At 39.6% G+C, this 20,150-nt stretch overlaps 2 protein-coding genes, 2 long non-coding RNA genes and 1 pseudogene across 4 annotated transcripts in view; 2 read left to right on the top strand and 3 right to left on the bottom strand.

The window, feature by feature from the left end:
* The window catches only part of LOC149117413 (uncharacterized), a 4,000-nt pseudogene extending 1,870 nt beyond the window's left edge, over nt 1-2,130 (top strand).
* The window catches only part of LOC110049375 (alkaline phosphatase-like), a 17,827-nt gene extending 12,206 nt beyond the window's left edge, over nt 1-5,621 (bottom strand). Inside the window, exon 1 of the mRNA XM_089283091.1 lies at nt 5,465-5,621. Coding sequence (XP_089139217.1) covers nt 5,465-5,525 — 61 coding nt within the window. The 5' untranslated portion in view covers nt 5,526-5,621. The remainder of the gene's footprint in view (nt 1-5,464) is intronic.
* Nucleotides 5,609-7,528, top strand: LOC149117412 (uncharacterized). Its single transcript, XR_016205640.1, has 3 exons — nt 5,609-6,557; nt 6,641-6,755; nt 7,386-7,528. It is a non-coding gene; the product is annotated as an uncharacterized LOC149117412 (long non-coding RNA).
* Nucleotides 7,128-8,548, bottom strand: LOC149117411 (uncharacterized). The gene is made up of 3 exons (XR_016205641.1): nt 8,500-8,548; nt 7,898-8,246; nt 7,128-7,427 (listed from the first exon to the last, which is right to left on the bottom strand). It is a non-coding gene; the product is annotated as an uncharacterized LOC149117411 (long non-coding RNA).
* Nucleotides 8,549-11,545: 2,997 nt separating this feature from the next.
* Nucleotides 11,546-19,000, bottom strand: LOC149117410 (chymotrypsinogen B-like). Its single transcript, XM_089283078.1, has 7 exons — nt 18,838-19,000; nt 18,616-18,663; nt 17,166-17,312; nt 14,074-14,136; nt 13,049-13,303; nt 12,302-12,552; nt 11,546-12,094 (listed from the first exon to the last, which is right to left on the bottom strand). Exons 1-7 carry the CDS (start codon nt 18,941-18,943, stop codon nt 11,792-11,794), a joined length of 1,173 nt encoding a protein of 390 aa, XP_089139204.1. The 5' UTR covers nt 18,944-19,000; the 3' UTR covers nt 11,546-11,791.
* Between the last annotated feature and the right edge of the window lie 1,150 nt (nt 19,001-20,150).

The raw sequence follows: 20,150 nt of genomic DNA, 5'->3' as shown, positions 1-20,150 counted from the left end.
CACTGAGTAGGTCAACTTTGTTCAAAATCCTGAAGGTTCGAAAGGCATCGCAGCGTAAGTCGCTCCAGGGCTTGGACAATACCGTAGCTGATGGCGCGGCGGGATTTCAGACTCTTGAGACACTGGTTGAAACTCTTGAGAAAGGAGGAATGGAGAAACAGTGGTGTCTTCAATGTTCGTAGAAAGCTCAGAGATGCAAAACGCTATCTCAAGACTGACTTCCGCGTACATTGCCAGCTAAATGATTCTATTTGGGCTGACCACTGTCGACATTTTGCGCTTAGTGATCCTGTCGAAGCCGATTTCTAACAACCCTGCTCTCATGAGCACGTATTCAGTTGCGATGACTGCCAAGGGATGAAGAATGTACTGCAGGAAGTCAGACTGGGGATCGAAGGGTCATCCTGGACACCTTACAGTTCAGAACAACGAGAGGATCTGCTATATGATTTTGATCGCGCAGAGTCAGACATCTTGGTGTGGAAAGCCCACGTTATTCGTTCGATAAATCAGGAAGAGGCTAAACAAGATGCACTTAGATCAGCCGACGACGCGTCAGCTATCCTAATAATGGACTGGGCCATGAAATTTCTTCAAATTAGATATCGTGAGAAGCAGTCCGATTGGTTTGGAAAACGAGGCCTTAGCTCGCACATATCAACGGTCATAACTAAGAATGCTAGCACTGAGAAGGTTGAGCTGAAATCATATGCGCATATCTTTGATTCGTGTCAGCAGGACTGGTATGCAGTCTGCTCAATCATTGAAAACACACTGGAGGTTGTAAAAAAGGATCACCCCCAGATTACCCAAGTGAGTCTTAGGAGTGACGAAGCAGGCTGTTACCACAACAACTTCCTCTTGGCGGCCGTAAGAGATGCTGGGAAACGAGTTGGCCTTACTGTCACGCAGTATGACTTTTCCGAGCCACAGTACGGAAAAGATGTGTGCGATAGAATCCTTTGTCCGATGAAATCAGCGATCCGACGATATTGCAGTGAGAGAAACGACGTTCTCTCTGCAAAGGACATGTGTACAGCGCTTTCCGAACGTCCTGTTCGAGGCACAACTGCTTGCGTTTGCACAGTAAATGAGACTCAAAAAACACTCGAGGTAAATAAAGAGGATGGTTTCAGTAGGTATCATAACTTTAAATTTGAATTAAATGGAATTCGGGTGTGGAGAGCTTATGGCGTAGGGAAAGGTAAAGTAATTCCCTATCAAGACATCATCGTAAAGCCCCAAGGTCCAAAAGATCTTGTTGTAGATGTAGACCTTTTCGCAGTCAAGGAAACTCGATTCCATAAGGCTACGTCAAGTGATGACGAACAAAGCAGCGGTCTCTTCTTCTGCTCTGAGGCAGGATGTCAGATGCTGTTTAAGAAATTCAGTGAGCTTGAGAGTCATCTTGATGTCGGCGAACACCGCCAAGTACGCGGGGGCTCCGAAACAGTGTATGACAAACTCAGAAGAGACTGGGCCGAAAAATTCCTTACTGTTGACAACAACGAGGAAACCGGCCGCGCACTTGTGGTACATAGCGATGAGCAAAGTGACAAAAATGAAGCTTCTGGTTCTTGTAGTGACTTACAGCTTGGCTGGGCTTTACACAAGCCTCGAAGTCAAGCTGTGCGGTTTTCGGATGAGGTTAAACAGTGCCTAACCACGAAATTCGACCTCGGAGAGAGAACTGGCAACAAAGCAGATTCCGGAAAAGTGGCTGCAGACATGAGAACATCAAGGAAACCAGATGGTTCGGGGATGTTTGAAAGAAAAGACTGGCTAACGAAGAGTCAAGTGCAAGGTTTCTTCTCGAGACTGGCGGCCACACGTAGAAGACAGGGGAACCAAGAGGTGCAGATAGAGGACGTGTACGCAGAGGAGGAAGAGCAAGAAAGGCATGGGGTACTGGAGAATGTAACCGCCCAACTCAGTCCTAGACATCCAATCTGTTATGATTCCTACTGCCTGTGCGACCTCTCACGAGACGAGAAACTAGACAGTTTCAGTGTAGTTATGGTGAAGGAGATACTTAGATATTTTGAAGTTCCCTTTGCTTCAAAAGATCGGGAAAAGAATTTGGTACTTAACCTATCCAAATTCTTAGAAGGATGTGAATATCGCCGTTAGGAAAACAAGTTCACAAAATGTCTTCTTCAGAATGTATTGGGCGTTGTACATACGGCTTAACAATTTTTTTTTTCTTTTTATTGAACTAAAAGCTATTTCAAAGAAAATGAAGCCAAAGATAGAAAGCGTATAATTCAGCGTGAAAATCTTGCAGTCATTGTTATTGCAACTTTAAAACAACGCGGTAAGAATGTCCGTGACATGCTAAAAATAACTTAGACATTCCAGCGTGCTACAATGTAGACCACTGAAATCTACATTTTCTTTAGATTCTCGCTACAGCTGAAGTACACTAGTGAACAATAATATTTCCTCTCTAGGCATTAAATTATATGATAAACGGTTCTAGTTGTTAAATATGAGTGTCCTTTTACTTATAGTCCAAACCTTAATTATTTAACTGAATTTTAGAAACAGCTTTTAGGCCAGACAGAAGATAACTTAAACCGCAGCCGCTCATTTTAGCTTATAACTTCCCAATTGGAAGAATATTTCGTGAATTTAAGGCTTTTCATGCCTTATCCAGAGCAAAAAGCACGTTTTGAGAATATTTCCTTCAAGGTAATATTTCATGCGAGAAAATTAAGAATTTATGTGGGAAACTTAGGAACAATAATCGGTGCAAAACTGTGTCACGCAAGCTTTCGCGTCTAAATATTAGCTATGTTGATCGTACTCCTGTAGTTCCAAAAGGTTAGTGCCCAAAGTTTTCTTTCCTGTTCCCGGTACACTAGCCCTAGTACTAAACATGAGTATTAGTCAGGGCTCCAGATTACGTTATACTTTTGAGAAATACTCCTTCAACCAGCAGCATGCCCGCTAAAATTTTGCGAAGGCTATCTGTAGGGCATTTTCAAAAAATCATAATTAATTTTTCTTGAGCCCGATTTTAAATATTTTACCGTTAATCGAAAGAAAAAACATGAAATAAAATTGTCTGTAAGTTTTATTGTATTTGAGTAAAAGCGTAATTTTTCAGCTCCTTCAGCGCAACACCTAAATTTGACTCGAAACAGAACGGTTTTTACGGTTTTCGACCGTACTCGGAAATCATCGCCAGAAATATTGAAAACTAGCACTTAAAGCCAAATTATTGCTATTTTTGTTTATCATATGGACTAACTGTCTCACACAGAAAATTTGAAGAAATTCTGTTTTCGGCCGAAAATCGAGTGGTCGGTTCTTACACGGACAGCCTCTTAAGAAGTAAAAAGCCCTTGAAGAGTCCGCTTATTGCAGGTTTTGTGCAACAAAATGGCTTATAGATCGTTTTCACTGTCACGCAATAAAAAATAAATCGAAAACCATTCAGTGGTTGATCTTACAAGAAATGGATAAAGAAGACACTTCTCCAAGTTTTAGGTTTGTGCGTTTTCCCAGACTGCAGATGTTTGTCGAAATGTTTCGCAGAAATTTACAGAGCCCAGTATCTCTGTAGTGCACCAATTTGGCGGCCGGAAAATAATGTAAACATCTGGAACTTACTTTGGCTCTCTAGGGAACTGATTATCTGTGCCAAACAAACAAAAATTTACATGAGCACTTTTGCTAATGATCTAACTTCTAAAAAAGCTAAAAATCATAAGATAGGTATACATTTTTCGACAAGTGCGATTGTAGCTTTGTGGCAAAACTTTGGTGGCTATTTAGTTTTCGATTTTAGAAAATGATGACGTCACATGAAAACGATCTATTGGTGTCCGCGTCCGCTTAACAGAGGTGTTCGTTGAATGTAGGTTTATTTTACCGTAAATGTAGCAAGAAAATTTTGGGACTCAAGCTGGTGTCCGCTTAATATGGGGTCCGCTTAATACAGGTTTCCCTGTAGCCCGTATAATATCTTGAACAACCGTATTGTGTACTTATTCAAATCTCTCCATGTTCTGCACTAATAATTAAAAAGCAAACTTGCCGAGTTTAGTGACCGTTCAATGACTGACGGTCCTGTCGAAAAATGTAGTTAATTTTCAATCGGTAGTCAACAAAGGGGCACATTTTTCAACAAAACATTGTTGCATAAGAAATGCCGACGGGTCACTTTAAATTAATCATAGGCCTGGGGTCAGTAAACTGAAAAAAAATATAGAACCCAATCACCCAATGACAACTGCGTTTGGTCTCCTTACTTTGTTCGAGCACGTGGTCAACGGGGCGATTTATCCGGTCGAATCAAACAGAGAGCTCAAATGTCAGACGAGAAAGAGAAGACAGCGGAGACCAAAGTCCAATCCTTCAGATATTATAATCAAGATCTAGAAATATATCAGGGCAACTAATGCCACATTCCATGCGAATAAAGATTGTTCGTGGTGTTGTTAGTTTAAAATTTGAATGTTCGATATTGTTCGATTTACAACTTTTTATCGGTTTCGGTTCGAGCGCACGATTTGATATCTCAAGACAAGGCATTTTCCTTAATTTTGTTTTAAAAACTGTCGGCAATTTACAGTAACTACAGTTTACATGTTTTGAACCTTACAGCTTTACAAGCATAGGTTGCCGGGATTTTTGAACCTCTTTTAAACATAGATTATCGGGATTCGTGTAAATTGCGATCTATTAATACATGGCAGGTGACGCGAGTGCAAATAAAAATGATTGTCAAACATGTCCGGTCGAAAACATCGCACCCCATAAATCTGTGTGAAGAGCAGCTGCTATCCAGCAAACACGGTTTATTTTCTGTCTTGAAAGTGATCTGAATTCAGCCCTAATTCAGTGGGCGAATCAATCAAAGCTTTAATAAATCGCTAAACAACAATCGCAGGGATAATGCAATGTGTTCATGTCAATTACGGTGGTACACATTCCATTGATACTATCGTAAGAGATGTCAGTGTTTATGAGATACTGATACAATATGCCGTATAGTGTACCGATGACACCTGACTGCAGTTAATCGGGGGACCGTCATCACTAGATCTGTTATGTAGTTAAGTACTGCCTGCTGTGAATGCTGATGTGATCAGTGGTTATTTGATGCATATCTCGAGAGAACGGCCTAAACTGAGCCCACACGTCAGAGACACACGTCCACACTAAATTTAGATGTCTGGTGCACCCTCGTACAGAGACATGACTCTTCCAGCTCTCATATACACTCTGTGAAAGTATCGGAATCACAAGAACGAACAATTTTGGCAGTAGTAACTTTATAAATGTGACCTTGAGGCTAATCTCAAATAAACGCTCCTTGGCTTCGAACTTTTATATGCGAAAGATATCGCTCTGTTACAAGTTTTACGCTCTGTTTACTCGTCGAGAAGCGAGTTGAACGGTAATCAGTATTGCTCATTTACCGGTAAGTCATGCTCCGCTCAAAACAATTACTTACCTGCTCTCGTGAAAAGTATGCCAAAGAAACATAACCTTACGCTGAAATAGACAGTCGCCATGGTTTTTCAGTTTCAAAACTGGAGACAACTTGCGTGCGAGCAGTGTAACAAGATACGTAAAAGAAGCAATTATGCAACATTGTTAGCCACGTAACCGAGAGCCTCTTAAATATTCACATCACATCAGGTGATGGAAACATGACATCAGCCTTTGTTGTCTGGACCTCCCGGAAAACAACTATCTTGGTGAAGTACCTCGAAAAAATAATCACAAGGGGAAACGAGAGCTCTGAAAATATAACTTTAGGAATATTGGTTTTAATGAATCTTCCACGAGGATTCTGGCTATATTACAGATTTACGGAAACCTCAATCAGTGCCAACTGAACAGCTAGAGTTTCTGTATTTGTTTCGGTTGAGGTGTAATGGTTGCATGTTTCCTGATAAAAGTTTAATAACGTGTTCTTTTGACGTTTGTCGTCAATGGTAATAGGTCACTTTCGACATATTAAAATTTAGCTTGATAATGAGGGCTAGAGGACACAAACAAGAGAAATGAATCAGCATGTCATTCAAATCCCTTTGCTTGTGTCCTCTAAGCCTGACTACCAAGGTGAATTTCAAAAGATCGAAAACGGTCTATTATGTGTGGATTGCCTGCGCAGTAAGTATGCGCAGAAACATCAGTCCGGGCCATGTCACTGAGACCCCAGGATCTAGATAAAGAAGAATATAAAAGCAGAGACTGATGCAACTTAGGATAATTTGCTCAAGGTGTGCTTTATTTCGGCTGGCCAAACCAACCTTCTTCAGGAACAATGAGAATTTTACATTGGGAAGAGCGTTTATGAAGTATATTTGCGTAATACCGGAAATAGTAAAACCAAACTTGACAGTGTAAATTAAACATAAGCAGTCCGGAATATCCCGATAAATTAGGACATCTGTGATGTCACGAAACTCACGTTTCAACCAATGAGAATGCGTGTTTTGATTGGAGTGTTGTGTTTCACAACAAACCAAGAGACTCAAGATGGCGGACAAAGAGAGTCGCGAATACTTTCCAATGCCATGAATGCGGGCCTTCAGGAGGTATATATTTATCTCGAATTGAGTTAAATACTGTCCAAATTATAAAATAAAAGGAAAGTTTGTGTTCACGTTCCATGTCACAGACAATTCTGCCCAGATAACGATTATCCTCGGAAAGAAGGAAGCACCACAGAACGTAATGCGGGCCACGTTTGACGAGCTGCTGTTATCATTCTTTGGAAAGAGACCGAACAATCGGTAATCATCTTTACTCTGCCTTTTTCTAAGCACAGAAATAATCGATATGAGAATTGAGGCTTTCCTCCTATCTAGGGATTATCGGGCCGAAATCGACAGCACGCGCATGTTCTTATATGCCAGCAAAGATAAATTGTAGATGTCCTAAATGTTATACGCTTTGACTAAATCGAGGAAATGAAATCATCATTAAAACAGAATTTTCAATAACACATACGAGTGAGAAATTCTTGTTCTTTTATACAAAATAAACTAAGCTAGAAAAAATGTATCCAAAATTTTAGTGTTGTCAGATGTAGGGATAGTCAAAAATTCTGTTAATATATTCTTTGTAAATTTGAAATTTCTCCATTTTGGTATTTATTTCAAATATTTCTTTTATCTATTTGTTACTGTGCTAAAAGATATCATGTCTGATTTCCACATTTAAATTATGAAAACTTACATATAATTGCTGACTTTCACAAGTTATTTACCCAAAAATATCAAAATATAATTCCTGGACAGGTTGACAAGGGAGCATTCACAATCCATCCATATGTCCCAAGGTTTTATTATATATTTATTTAAAGTATACAAAACAAATTCAGTCTTGAAAGTGAAATCCATTTTATTTTATTCACTCTATAGGTACTCTCGACCTTGAATTTGCCTCTTAGCAGAATGCAGGACCTGAAACAAATCACAAGCACTTAGAAGATTATTACATTGCTTACAGATGTCAATATTATTACAAATGTATTTTTCGTTTTAACATATGAATTTATTTTGAATGTAGTTACCACCTTAGTCTCACTAAATAAGAGATTGTCCTCAAGTGGTCTGATAACTCTTATGTTTTCTATTTCTTATTACATATTCTTAACCAAACTGATATGTTTCCTGTTCACAACCAATTAATGTTTTGCATTGGTTTCACAATTAGTAATGTTCAACACTCGACACTACATTCTAAACTCTCGTACCTTTTTAGTCTTTGCCTTCATAAAAATTATTTCGCAAAAACATTACTTTCTGGTACATTCAAGCTTCATGGGGAAGGGAAAAGAATCATCACCTACCAGGAACAGCTGCAGTGTGTATAGTTTTTAAAAACTGCCAAAAAAAAAAGAGTGCAATGCACCCTACAAACCTTAACTTACATGTTTGCATGGCCCTCAACGTCTGGTAAATGAGCACAAACAATCTCTATACCCGTTGTGCCATTCCTTGGGATACTGATAGCATCCATTTACAGGGAATCACTGCAGTACCCCTGGCCTGTCTGTTTCGCTGCCACTTCTGTGCTGTAGGTGGTTTTCAACAGGCTGCTGGCTCTCCAGTGATAAAACTGGGGTGCACATTCGGTGAATCCACCAAAACAGAGACCTCCCAAATTTGTTTAATTTCGTCCGCGTACTTAGTGATGTCTTATTTCCTCTCTTTTCCACTTGTTTTTTCCCCAAAAATCCGGCAAAGTGCCTCGAGCAGTCGAGTATGCTCTTCCATGTACTTAAGAGAGAGAAATTGAAAACAACTGTCATAAAAATGAAGGAACGATGTATTACTCAAGCCTTATAACAACAGCGGTTCAGGTTTACCCGTAACGCCTCATATTCAAAGAGAGTTGACAAAATATCGACGTTGTTTACAACCGTGTAATTTGGCATGATGAAACTTTAACAACACTAGAACCAGTAAAAAATATGCACAGCTCAATGAAAAATACGTGAATACTAGAAAATAACGCGTACACTTTACTAACCTTAATATTTGGCCACAAAATCGCGTCTACATCGTCGCTTGACACCAAAGACTCAATGATTAGAAGACAGTCAACGTTCTCCCACTACCAAAATGGCCGCTTATTCTCCTTCTCAACGTTTGGTCGGAAAAAGTCCTGGATAATGCTGGCCAGACTCTATGCAAGACTGGAAACAACATATTTTCTTGGTCCGCATAAGGTCCTCCATTTTCCCTGCTAACAATAGCTTCATGACGTCATGACTGTCCTAATTTATCGGGATATTCCGGACTGATGAGGTACACTAAAATCACGAAATAATGTAACTGCAGAAATGTCAAAATTCTGACAATTTTTTTTCGGCATTGTTTACAGGTGTCCAAGAATCCAAAATTTGGGGAGAGGCGGCTGTGAGACAGGCTAGCATTGTCGACCTAACCTTCGATACCAAGGATTAAAGTTTATCGCTTATAACATGTACAAAATCTTATACTTGTGAATGGCAACAAGTTGCAAACAGTTTTGTTGTCTTTTACACACATCGTTCCAAAATTTGACCCGTGTATTAGCCGAGAAAAAAAAAAAACCCGTCGATGTTTCGCCGCAGCACACTTGTCACGCAAAGGCGCTGCAAAATTTGTGAGACGATTGTATTCTTGCACTGTACTTTTTGTCGGTTATGTTTCTGGACAAGCGACAAACTTATCCTGTGTTGGGAGCTTACCCACCAAAGAAAAGTTGCACGAGGGGAACACACATAAAAGCAAGAAAATATCAAACATCGAGCAGAGAATAATAAATGTTAAGTTAATAAATGCAAATAAATGAAAGTTTGTGGCCACTTAGAGTACACAAACATTTCAACTGAGTCGGAGGGTCTGCAAGTTAAGAAAAATCCTTCTTTTCCACCCCGGAAATTCGCCCTTATTTTTGGGTTTTACAATTTTTTTTTAATATTGCAGCGATGGCGTTGTGTATATCACGTCGCAAAACTTTCTAGTTCCAGTCTTTGATCGGTCACCGCGTTCCAAAAGTCGTAGCGGGAAATTAAAATCTTAAAGTCCCTATTGTAAAAGATCATGGGTCTGCATGGTTTCCGCTATCTACATCTGTCGCTGTTTGTTTAAAATTGTTGCAAGTACAACATGCCCGGCATAGTTAATCGAACGTTCGGAAATCGAACTCAATCGAACTCAATCTGTGGACCATTGGTATTCAACATTTCTTATTTGGATCAAAACAGCGTGGCCGTAACTAATAATTATGAGAGATCGTATAAACGGGTTGAAAGTAAGGCGCGGTTCCACCAAACATTGTAATCGTACTCTTCAGTTTCGTTGTTACGCACGTAATAACCGTAGTCAAAAGAATATGGGCCTGCACTGACTACAAACTTAATTGTCGACAAGTACATGTTCTTGACCACTAAACGTTATCGACAATTAAAAAAACATAGTGTGTGAGATGAGTTGTCCACAACTAGACGCTAACTTTTTAGCTGTCGACAACTAAGCAGTTTCTCTTTTCGAAAAGGGAAACTGCTTTAGTTGTCGAAAACTACGTTTTGACCGTTTTTCGCTCGTGTGGAAATCATTGGTTTAGTGGTCAACAACTATCGCAACATGACTCACATTTGAGCATGCGTATTGTGTTTTGAACATGAGTAGTGAACGCTATTTCTCAAGCTCTCGCTGGGCTTTCTTAATTATCTGTAGCCTGTGAACAGACTCTGGCTGGAAGGGTCTGGCCACGGCTTGAAGGGCCAAAAAGTGAAGTGACCGAGGGGGAATGATGCGGGGTCTGGGGCTCACAGACTAAGTTATCGACAACCAATACTCCAATATGTGAAATGCTCGCATCGGACACAGTTAATTGTCGATAACATTTAGTTGTCGATAAAAAAATTGTTGTCGACATCTAAATGTCTAGTCTGTTGAGGCCCTCAAAGGAAACAGATTTTTCTTGAAAGCGGATCTCCACTGGACTTCCGTGATAGTGGTTTAGGAAACGGCTAAGTCCACGGTATTTGGCCATTATTTGGGAAGGTTAGAAACCTCTATAGATCAGTGCAATTCCTTTATTGTTCTAGTTATAAAGTTATAAGTTTGTCAACTTCAGTAGACCAGAGAGGGATTCAAGGATCGTCGAAATATTGAGCCGAAAAAAAAAAGAGAAGTCGAAAAAGCGAACTCAGCCTTACGCCAAACACGACGAAATAATTCCAGACGCTCCTTTTACCCATGGAATGAATATTGGCTTAGCTCTCTTTCCGTGAGTCGTCATATCTTGGGGCAATTCTATTTAACAAAAATCGTACCGAGTGTAAAATGGGGTTGACAGGCCTGCACGACTCTCATGCGATTGTCTTAGTAGCCTTTTTCATAACTTGGTTTCCAAGGATATACCCGCTGTCCTTCCCTCCCTTTCCTCTTTTCTCTTTCCCTCTTGCCTTTCGTCACACAACATCAACCATCAGTGCCAAACCTTAAAACAAATTCTCATGAAAAAAATGGCATTTAATAGCACAAAAACTAATTCTGAGCAAAATCCTCAAGGATCGCCCCTCATTTCATACAAAGTGTAGGTCTGTTAACCCCATTTGACACTGTGCATGCAAAATTATAATAGCCCGCCCGAAAATAGGTCATTCCAGCCTCCACGGCAAACACCAAAGTCTTCTGATATTATTGCCGTCGCTCATATTTAGCTCGTTCAAGCGCCAAAAAGATAAAGACAAAATTAAAGAAAACCATGATAAATTCTTCAGTGTCATCTTAATCTTTACTTTATAGAGTTTCTTTAGAACCTCGTCAGTGGCGTTGAGTATATATCAGGTACATTTCGACCTTAGTTTGGACGATAACAGACTGACATTGATTCAATGAAGTGAACAAGTGCATGTCAAGTCCTACATGCTCACCGAGGATATTTTTTGACGACATTCGGGAACAGATTGTTAGGAAAAAAACTGAAATAAAAACTGAAAAAACTTGAAGAAGCCTGAAATTTAGACGAAGGAAGTACAACGAGTCGACTACACTGGTATAAATATGATTACAATTGACAATACTTTACATTCCCTCTTTTATTGCTTATGTATAATGCATCAGTCTTACAAGATTAGGTTATTTAGGAGTTATTTTATCGTCAAATATAACATTTTCTCGTGAAATGTGACCCAAACCGTTATTTACCCGAACAATTAATCGCTAAGCGACATTGCTTTTATTAGTTTGCCGTGATTCTTTTATTTTCCGTGAAACGTGAGCTACTCTTCAACCGCCAATTTCAATCTCTTTACTGCCCTAGACAGTTATGGAGTTGAGTTTTTATTTATTGTTTGCTGCACCCAGGGCTTAAGTACCAACACGTCAGAATACACTCCGAATCTATTTGGGCGCGCACATTGATATCCAAAGCTGACGATACCGATAAGATACCACTTGTTATTGCTCGGACAGACCAGCGGCCCTCCACTGTCTCCTTGGCATGAATCAACTTCTCCCTGAGAGAAACCTGCACAGCGCATGCGTTCCGTAATATTCCATCCGAGGTCGCTGTATGCCTGCTGACAAGTGTCACGTGATACAAGAGGAACTTGGGCTTGTTGCAAAATCTAAAAGCACATGTCATAGTTTTCATTAGTTCACACACGCTTATCACCTAAATCGTGAATACAAGTGAAAACGTTTCCCGTAAAAGATTAGAACATTAGTATATTTACCCGTGCAATATTTTCCTCCCACCATAAACCCTTATCACCTAAATTGTGAATACCAATGAAAACTTTTCCAGTAAAAGATTAAAACAGTAGTATACTTACCTGTGCAATATTACCATCCCACCGTGTATTGCCCCATCCAGTGACAGAGCAATTAGTTCCAGGAAGAAAATCCTTGGTGGGCAGACATACAGGTCTTACGTCATTGTTGAACGTAATTGGTTCCCTCAGTTTGATCAATGCCACGTCATAGTCGTTCCCAGTCACTGGCGGGTTATAATTAGGATGTATGAAGATTTGGTCAATTCGGATAACTTGCTCGGTTTCGTCCGCTTTACGAAGATCATGTTCACCTGTTACACACGGATAAACGTGTAGTTAGAAAACAAATTTAATCTATAGAATAGAGCCATAAATGGGAATATTTCAAGACCCGCGTTCAAGCTTTGAGCCTTTCGATTTTTTGCGCGTTGATTACTCTAAAACGTAGAAACGTTTTTCAGTCCACAAAAGGGATATTAAATGTTGTCAAGGATAGAGTAAAAAGATATTCTGCTACTTTTCTTGTTCTACGTTCAAAGAAGCTGTAGAAAGTATTTTCAGAATATATACATATATATCTAAACCTCTCAAGTGAAACGGCTCTTAAACATTTGAAAAATATTATGATGACAAATAAGGAAGCCTAAGCCGTGAATTACACTGTGATAAAACAATAAGGGCGTTTGAGAACACGAGGGCATGTTCTCGAATGTTTTACACTCTGATAAAACATGGGTTTTTGACCAATCAGAGCGCGCGCAAGGTCGTAGTTATATTATTAAGTGCGATAAAGAATTGTGTCCTTACCTACGGTCAGGGTGAAAGACGCGGGATTGTTTCCACGATCGAAACAGTGAGCTGCGGTAACGACCCAGTACGGGGTAAGAATGGAGCCTCCACACGAAACAGGGCTCGGGTGCGGCTTAAAGTCCAGTGACACTTGCCACGGCCAAGACCCTGGTTGTGCGTTTGTGCCCCCTACAATTCTTGAATCGGACTTTTTTGTGCCACACTCCACGTTCCTTAGCGATGAACGAGAGTTCGACCTCTTGGAAGATGGCCCTAGGAACGAGGTTAAAGCCAGTTGAAGGTGTAGAGTTGTCAATGTACAAAACACAAAATTCCAACTGAGAGCTAAAAATGTTGAATACGAGAAATTTCCATTTAAGCTAATCATAGCAAAATCAACGGGTGGACCATTAGATTATTGATGGGGGGGGGGGGGAGGGGGGAGGGGGAGGAGATGCATGGCTTTAAGATGCTCGACATTCTTTATTCTTCTTTCAACAATGCAGGATTTTTCGTCTTCAAGTCTCGCTATGCGATTTTTCTATAATCTGAAGCGCCTACGCACCCCAAATAATCTAATAACCTACCCCTAATATAGGCTCGTTTGTCGCCGCTCTCTCGCGTTCGGTCTTTGTTCCTCCCCGAGAATGGTTCGAGGGAGCAGCACGGACGAACGGACGAACAGCAGCTGAAAATTGAGCCGAACCCCTAATACCGCAATCGACCAATCAGTATTCGCTACCTAACAGTTTACTGATACAACGAACGTAATAACCGATGAGTGACGTAAAAATACGCATATTCAAAGTCACAGCAATCACGTTCCCAGGGCCTCTCATCTTCCCGCCCTTCAAGGGACAGGAAGAAGAGAGACCCTGGGAACAAGGTTGAAGTTTTGTCATTGCTGCTGATTGGTTGAAACAAGCATTACTTTTTTAACCAATAAGACATCAACGAATTTAAAACTCAACGCCGTTGCATAATTCTCTAAACGTTCTGTTGCAACTCGATCTCTATTTCAGTAAAAATTTCTTATTTCTTACTCTGTGTCCGTGCGTCGGGACCACCTAATGGGGGTCGAGTTGGCCATATCCATGGCCACGAGGCTGCAACAAGAAAAGACAGCAAATATTAGCAAGTGGTGCTTTAGTAGTGTCGTGTTTGTCTTGGTGGTAACGAATATTTAAGTAATCCTGGATGTAAAGTAGATAAAATTAAGGTATTTATTAAATCCATTTTGAAATCACTGGCTATCCTTGCAATCTGATTGGCTCTCAATGGTGCGATTTATTCACGAATCGCACTATTTTTTGCTCTAAATCGCATCTTTTTCTCAGCCATTGAGAATGGGACAGTAAAACAAAACAACAAATCAGATTTCAATATTAGTTTAAAGTAAACAATAAAATTTCAGGAAAATGAAAGGCAAAAAGCCATTGTGTGGATAATTTAGCAACTAGTATTGCCAAAACTCTGTTGTTATTGTGTGTTTTTTTCCAAAAAACTTGACGAATGTAATTAATTACAGTTTCTAAATGACGATTATCAGCTCCTTCAGGCTGAACACCAACTTTAATGGAAGTTTCCAACTTTCAGTGTCCATTTTGACGAATATTTTGGCGATTTTTCTTCAACATCTGCTCAAAATCCGTATGATACCGAGTCCAGTAAAACATAAACAAACGAAAACCACTCAACAACAAATTCAGGGCCATCTCAAGAAGGTAGATGTTTCCAGGTTTCTGGTAGTTTCAAACGAAGCAACAAAAGAGCTCAACTCTGTCGCTGTGAATAAACATAGTCAAAATACGCCCCGCTCCACAAAACAGTGAATGAATGAACGTCTTACGAAGCTGGTGTTAGTCCCGCCATCTTGGAAATATCTTGAAACAAATGGCGCCGCAAGAACTTGACAAGGTCCTGAGTATTGAGTCCTTCGCCGAGGTCACAAAAAGAAACGGAGATGATAACGAGCTGGACTCCCTTAAAATCATGCCATTAAACGGTATGAAAGAAAAAAAAACGTACCATCCACTGGGCATCGTGCACTCGAGGGAGTTTCACAACTCAAAAGAAATCCATCGTAGAATTACGCAGGATGCACCTTCAAATTCCTTCTCCAAAGACAATGAAAAGTCTCAGCCTCAACCACAGAAGAAAGAAAGACCTTCCATCATTGATTCAACCGACGAGAATTGAACTTTTATACCTGAAGCAGACTATTTTCGTTCTGACTTCAAAACCGCTTGTTTCTTTGTCATGCTCGGATGAGTTTTCGTCACATGACATCGTTTTGCATACTAAATGAGACGTAAAGGCGTTTCCGGTTCCGCTTTTTTTTAAACAAACCGGCTACTGGAACAATACACCAAAAGTCTAAAAATTAAGGCGATAAAATTGTGCGATTTCAAAATGGATCTAATAAAGTGGCAATTGAACTTCATGTCGTGCAATTTTGACCTGAAATCATACTTGTGATTTCAAATCGAACTCGCGCTGCGCGCTCGTTCGATTTTGAAATCACGCGTATGATTTCAGACCAAATTGCACTCCACTCAGTTCAATTACCATTATAAATCTGTTTTGCGCCATCACGGTCCACAGCTGGTTCTTTAATAGGGGGAGTCATGCTGACGTCATTGTTTACATTTTTCCTCATTTACATACAACTTTGCATACAGAAGGCAATATGGCAGCTAAAGAGCTAGTGAAACTTTATGCATGGTGAAATATTTAGCTCTTTGGGTGTAATATTCAAGGAGATATTGTCTTTCAAAAACTACAAAATTTCTGGGTGGCAAAAGCGCTAATGAGCTCATACATTCTTCGTAAAATTTTGAGTTTTTAAACCCGTGTTGCACAAAGTATTCAATACATCAGGCTCATATTCACTGGCAGAGTTAATTGTACTACGACCTTTCAATATTGAGAACTGATTTATCCGTAGCTCTATCGGAAACTGTACTGTTTATGCTAATGAGGCAAATATTGTAAACAAGGATTCCCCTATAGGAATGTAAACTGAAGGTAAAGCAGACGATTCGTTTCATAACAGCTAACGTGGAATTTCTATGCTATCTTGTTGCCCAAAATCCGACCACTTCATTTTAAAACTGCTATATCTCCCCTTCCTCAGTTGCAGTAGTTTTTAATACCGAGCTGTTCAAAAGAGTTCCGTCTTTACTCTTGACTTCCTTGCGTCGTTACCCATCTTCCGTACAGCCATCCCCGGTGGAACTCCCGGAATGATTGGGTGGGGGTGTGGGGCCCGTTTCTCAAAATCCTTACGCTATTTAAAGCCGAAATCTGCGATTTTCCCCCTATTTATGACCCGACCAAAAATTCGATACCCTATTTATGACCTGACCCTTTAATCAATGCTTTGTTTCAGACCTGCGTTATAATTAGTTGCCTTGCTGAGACCGATGTTAAAGGTATTGTAAAGGGCTTTTGTTGATGGCCTTGTCGGTAATAATGGAGAAGTAGTTCTTCTTAAAAACATACCCAATTCAAGACTAGAGTGCAAAGACCATAGCCTATTTATCATAAAAATGGCCAAAAATCGATACCCTTTTTATGAAAAAACGGCTGCCGAAAACCATACCTTTGGGGCCGCACATACCTATATAGCCCATATAAGGGAATACCACTCCCCCCCTTACACCCTCCGCGACAGTGAGCCCAGTAAGCGAGCACAACAATTAACGGTAGCTGCAAAAAAAAAAAAAAAAAAAAAAAAAAACAGAACAAAGAACAAAGAATTTTCCTTCCACTTTCTTTTATGGAACTGTAGTAACACAGAACAAACACATAAATTACTTCGTCTCGAAAAAAAATCAACAAATTTACCTTACTGTTGCCTAGCGTGGCATTGTGTACATATCCTTCGCGAAAGTCATAGATAAAGTTATAAACCTAATTTTCACACAACTTAAGCAACGATGTTGCACATTTATGAAACACTGGTCGGAAACTGTGCACACAGTCACTAAATCAAAGCCCAGTGAAGGTTTGTGAACTCTTTTTGTCAAAAACAAAAAGGATTTTTATACTTTTTCTCTGACGCAATTATTCCTCGCATAATGATACCCCCTCCATCCCGAAAATAAGCCCGTGGGCTTGACTTTAAACTTACCGCTTATGTACTTGCAGACTGAAGACATAACTCCTTTTGGAAGTGGGACATGGTGCTTTGAGTTAGGCATACAGGGGTTGACGCCCTGGCGAACAAGTTGGAGGACTTGTAAAATCGATTTTAACCTAATACCACTGTCATGATCATCTGAAGAGATAAAGAGAAGACTGAGAAGAACTTCAATTCAAATCACATGAGGCTAGATGGTAGAATAGAGATTCTGCATGAGAGAGTACAAATGACAGGAGAAACTTCAGCTCTGAAACTGCGTTCCTGAAGCCCAGACCAATACAAGTTTGTCTGCATGTATTTAAGGGATAGTTTCACTGTTTGGCGCATGTCCAAGCTATGATATAGCCCACCCATTTTCACTCTGTATAAACCAATCAGAAGTGAGTAGATAACACGTGCCTCCGATTCAGAATAGAAACATATATCAAATTCTATGTCCAGTACGGAACTCGACATTTTCTGTGTAAATCCTCTGACATCTTCCGTGAGTTTTGGGCATCAGTCACTCTGCTAACTTCATTTAGCCGTATGGCTATAAAAAGGCTATCATTTGCTGTCACAAAATTATACATGTGGTTGATACAAAAACGAAAGTGAATGCATGGAGTCGGAACATACAAAAGGAATGCTAATGAGAAATATCGACTATACAAGTGAATATACGAAAGATCGTATATTTGAACTGCAGAGAAAGGTATGAAGACATGATTGATCATCGCAATTACATACGCAACTTAAGCAGTTGTGAAATTAACGCGTGAAAAAAAATTCAGGCTTGAACGGGATTGAAGCCCATGACCTTTGCGATGCATCGGTATCGGAGAGCTCATGCGTTCGAATCTCGTCTTCACGCACCGAGTCAACTGCACTCATCCGATTGTTTTAACAAAGAAATTGCACAATGAATACAAGTCTCTGACGTCTGTCAATAAACGTCTGGTTATAAACAGGGAGTCGCGTGTTTGGTGGTGTAAAATGCTTTTTGCCTCACCCAATCGTAATTTGCTTGTACCTACATGTCCATTTTGCGGTATTTTTCACTAAGAAATCACTTTGCAAGGGTCCCCTGACGGTCAAAGAAATGTCCGTCTCATGGTGTCGAATTTAATTAAAGAAAAATTGTTAAAAAACGCTGGAGACCGACACAATGTTTCCATGTTATTGAGATGACCAAACATTTCTGAAACGCAGAATTTCCCTTCAGTAATTTGATTGGGTAAGAATTTCTTACGATAACACGTCTTGAAACACCCTTTCGAATATGAGCCCACTAAAAAGCCATTTCAAGAGATACCGAAGCCGAGGATTTATCATCGAAACTTTCTAACTTAACTTATATAACACAGCAATTAGCGTTCGTACAAATACCGACAATGATAAAAGCCAAACTGTTAACGTGGTGGATCTACTTAATACGAAACTAGGCACTCATACAAACCATCACGCTTGTTTCTGAATTTGTGTTCGCTAAACAGCTTCAAGGTGTCTGAAACATATGTAGACAATGATTCATTATCAGAAACAAAAACGAAAATGTGAGGAATCTTTTTCGCGCACAATAGACAAATGGCGTGTGAACAAGAAGAAGACTATCAGTTAAAAAAACTACATTGAAGATCCCCCAAAAATCAATCTTTCATAATAATTCAGGTCAAAATACCATCATTGACGCTGTTTGGTTGATTTTCACTTCCTTGACTGATCTCTGTAAAAGAAATAAGCAAACATAGGACAAAAGTGGCAACAAAAGTATAAGACGCCAACATTTTGTCTGAATACGTCTTTAGCAAGTTACCAGATCAAGTTTGCTCTAGGCTGAAGAACAACAGCTCTATATAAACACCAATCTGATATAGGCCCTGCCCATATGCTAGTCAAAACTGACCATAACAAGAAGATTGCTTATTTATAGAATAAGAGTGATATTACTAGATCAGCATCAAGATTCACTGGTCATGTAAAAACACTGACATTCACAAAAGTATATTTAGATATAGTGTAGCTATGAATACACGAAAGAGGCTAAAAATGAATGAAGTTCGCATATTCGTTAAGATGCGTAAATTCAAGATCAATAATAACATAAGCCCTTTTTATTTCCCTTTTGATGGTCTGTTTTTATGTGGGGTTTTGACTACTTTACAGATCGTCCATAAGGCTTATTTTTATTCTTTGTAGTAGTAACTAAATTGTAATAAATATTTAGATATATCTAAGAGACAGAGAAAAGGTTTGTGTGTTTCTAACGAATCTTAGTAGCCACTTGGCTGCGTACTATTGGATATCTGGCAATCTGATCGGTTTATTTATCGTTTTCTCTTGGCTGATAGACAACTCTTGCACCAGTTGCTCTTGAAATTTTAATCATTGCCCTCCCGAAAATAAATCATCTCAACTCCAGCTGCAAACACCAAAATCCCTCTGACATTATGACCTTCGCCCATGCCATATTTAGCGCTAAAAAAGAGAAAAAATGAAAGAAAACCGTAACTTCTTCAGTCCGGATCATAATCTCCACCTTTATAAAGTTTCTCTAGAGCTTTTAGTTCGTCAGTGTTCATCTTCTTGTCGTTATATTTAACTGAGTCTTACTATTCCACATTCTTGTGCATTTGAATTTTTGAAAACAGCATTCCTTCCAAATATAAAGCTCCCAGGAGGATGATCTGATATATCATATATCTTTATATCTAACAGCAACTCAAATCACTCAGACGGGTATGGAGACCATTTGTATTGTTAATACGTCAGTAAGGTAAACACTTCACGCGCTCCACTAAGGAGAGCACGGAAAGGTACATGACAGTCTTAGAAGATCGATAATAACAATTATTAAACACGTTGAACAAAATATCAGGTTTTGTCTGTGGCGAACAGATCGATTATTTGCCGAAGCTATGCCGAATTAAAATGCTAAGGCAAATAATGAATCTGCGAGACACTGACAAATCACGATATTTTACGATAACCGGG

This window comes from Orbicella faveolata, unplaced genomic scaffold (genome assembly GCF_042242905.1).
Source record: "Orbicella faveolata isolate gen_17 unplaced genomic scaffold, um_ofav_v1 contig_12, whole genome shotgun sequence".
NCBI classification, from domain to species: domain Eukaryota; kingdom Metazoa; phylum Cnidaria; class Anthozoa; order Scleractinia; family Merulinidae; genus Orbicella; species Orbicella faveolata.
Note: the sequence above shows the minus strand (reverse complement) of the source record. Positions and strands in the feature narration are given on the sequence as shown.

Excerpts from the sequence above, each read along its gene's own strand:
- LOC149117410 (XM_089283078.1), bottom strand. The coding sequence starts at position 18,943 with ATGTTGGCGTCTTATACTTTTGTTGCCACTTTTGTCCTATGTTTGCTT. Across the intron at positions 14,137-17,165 it reads AGTCTGCAAGTACATAAGCG|CCTCGTGGCCATGGATATGG; the intron begins GTAAGTTTAAAG and ends TTCTTGTTGCAG. Across the intron at positions 12,553-13,048 it reads GTCTTTCACCCTGACCGTAG|GTGAACATGATCTTCGTAAA; the intron begins GTAAGGACACAA and ends CGTGTGTAACAG.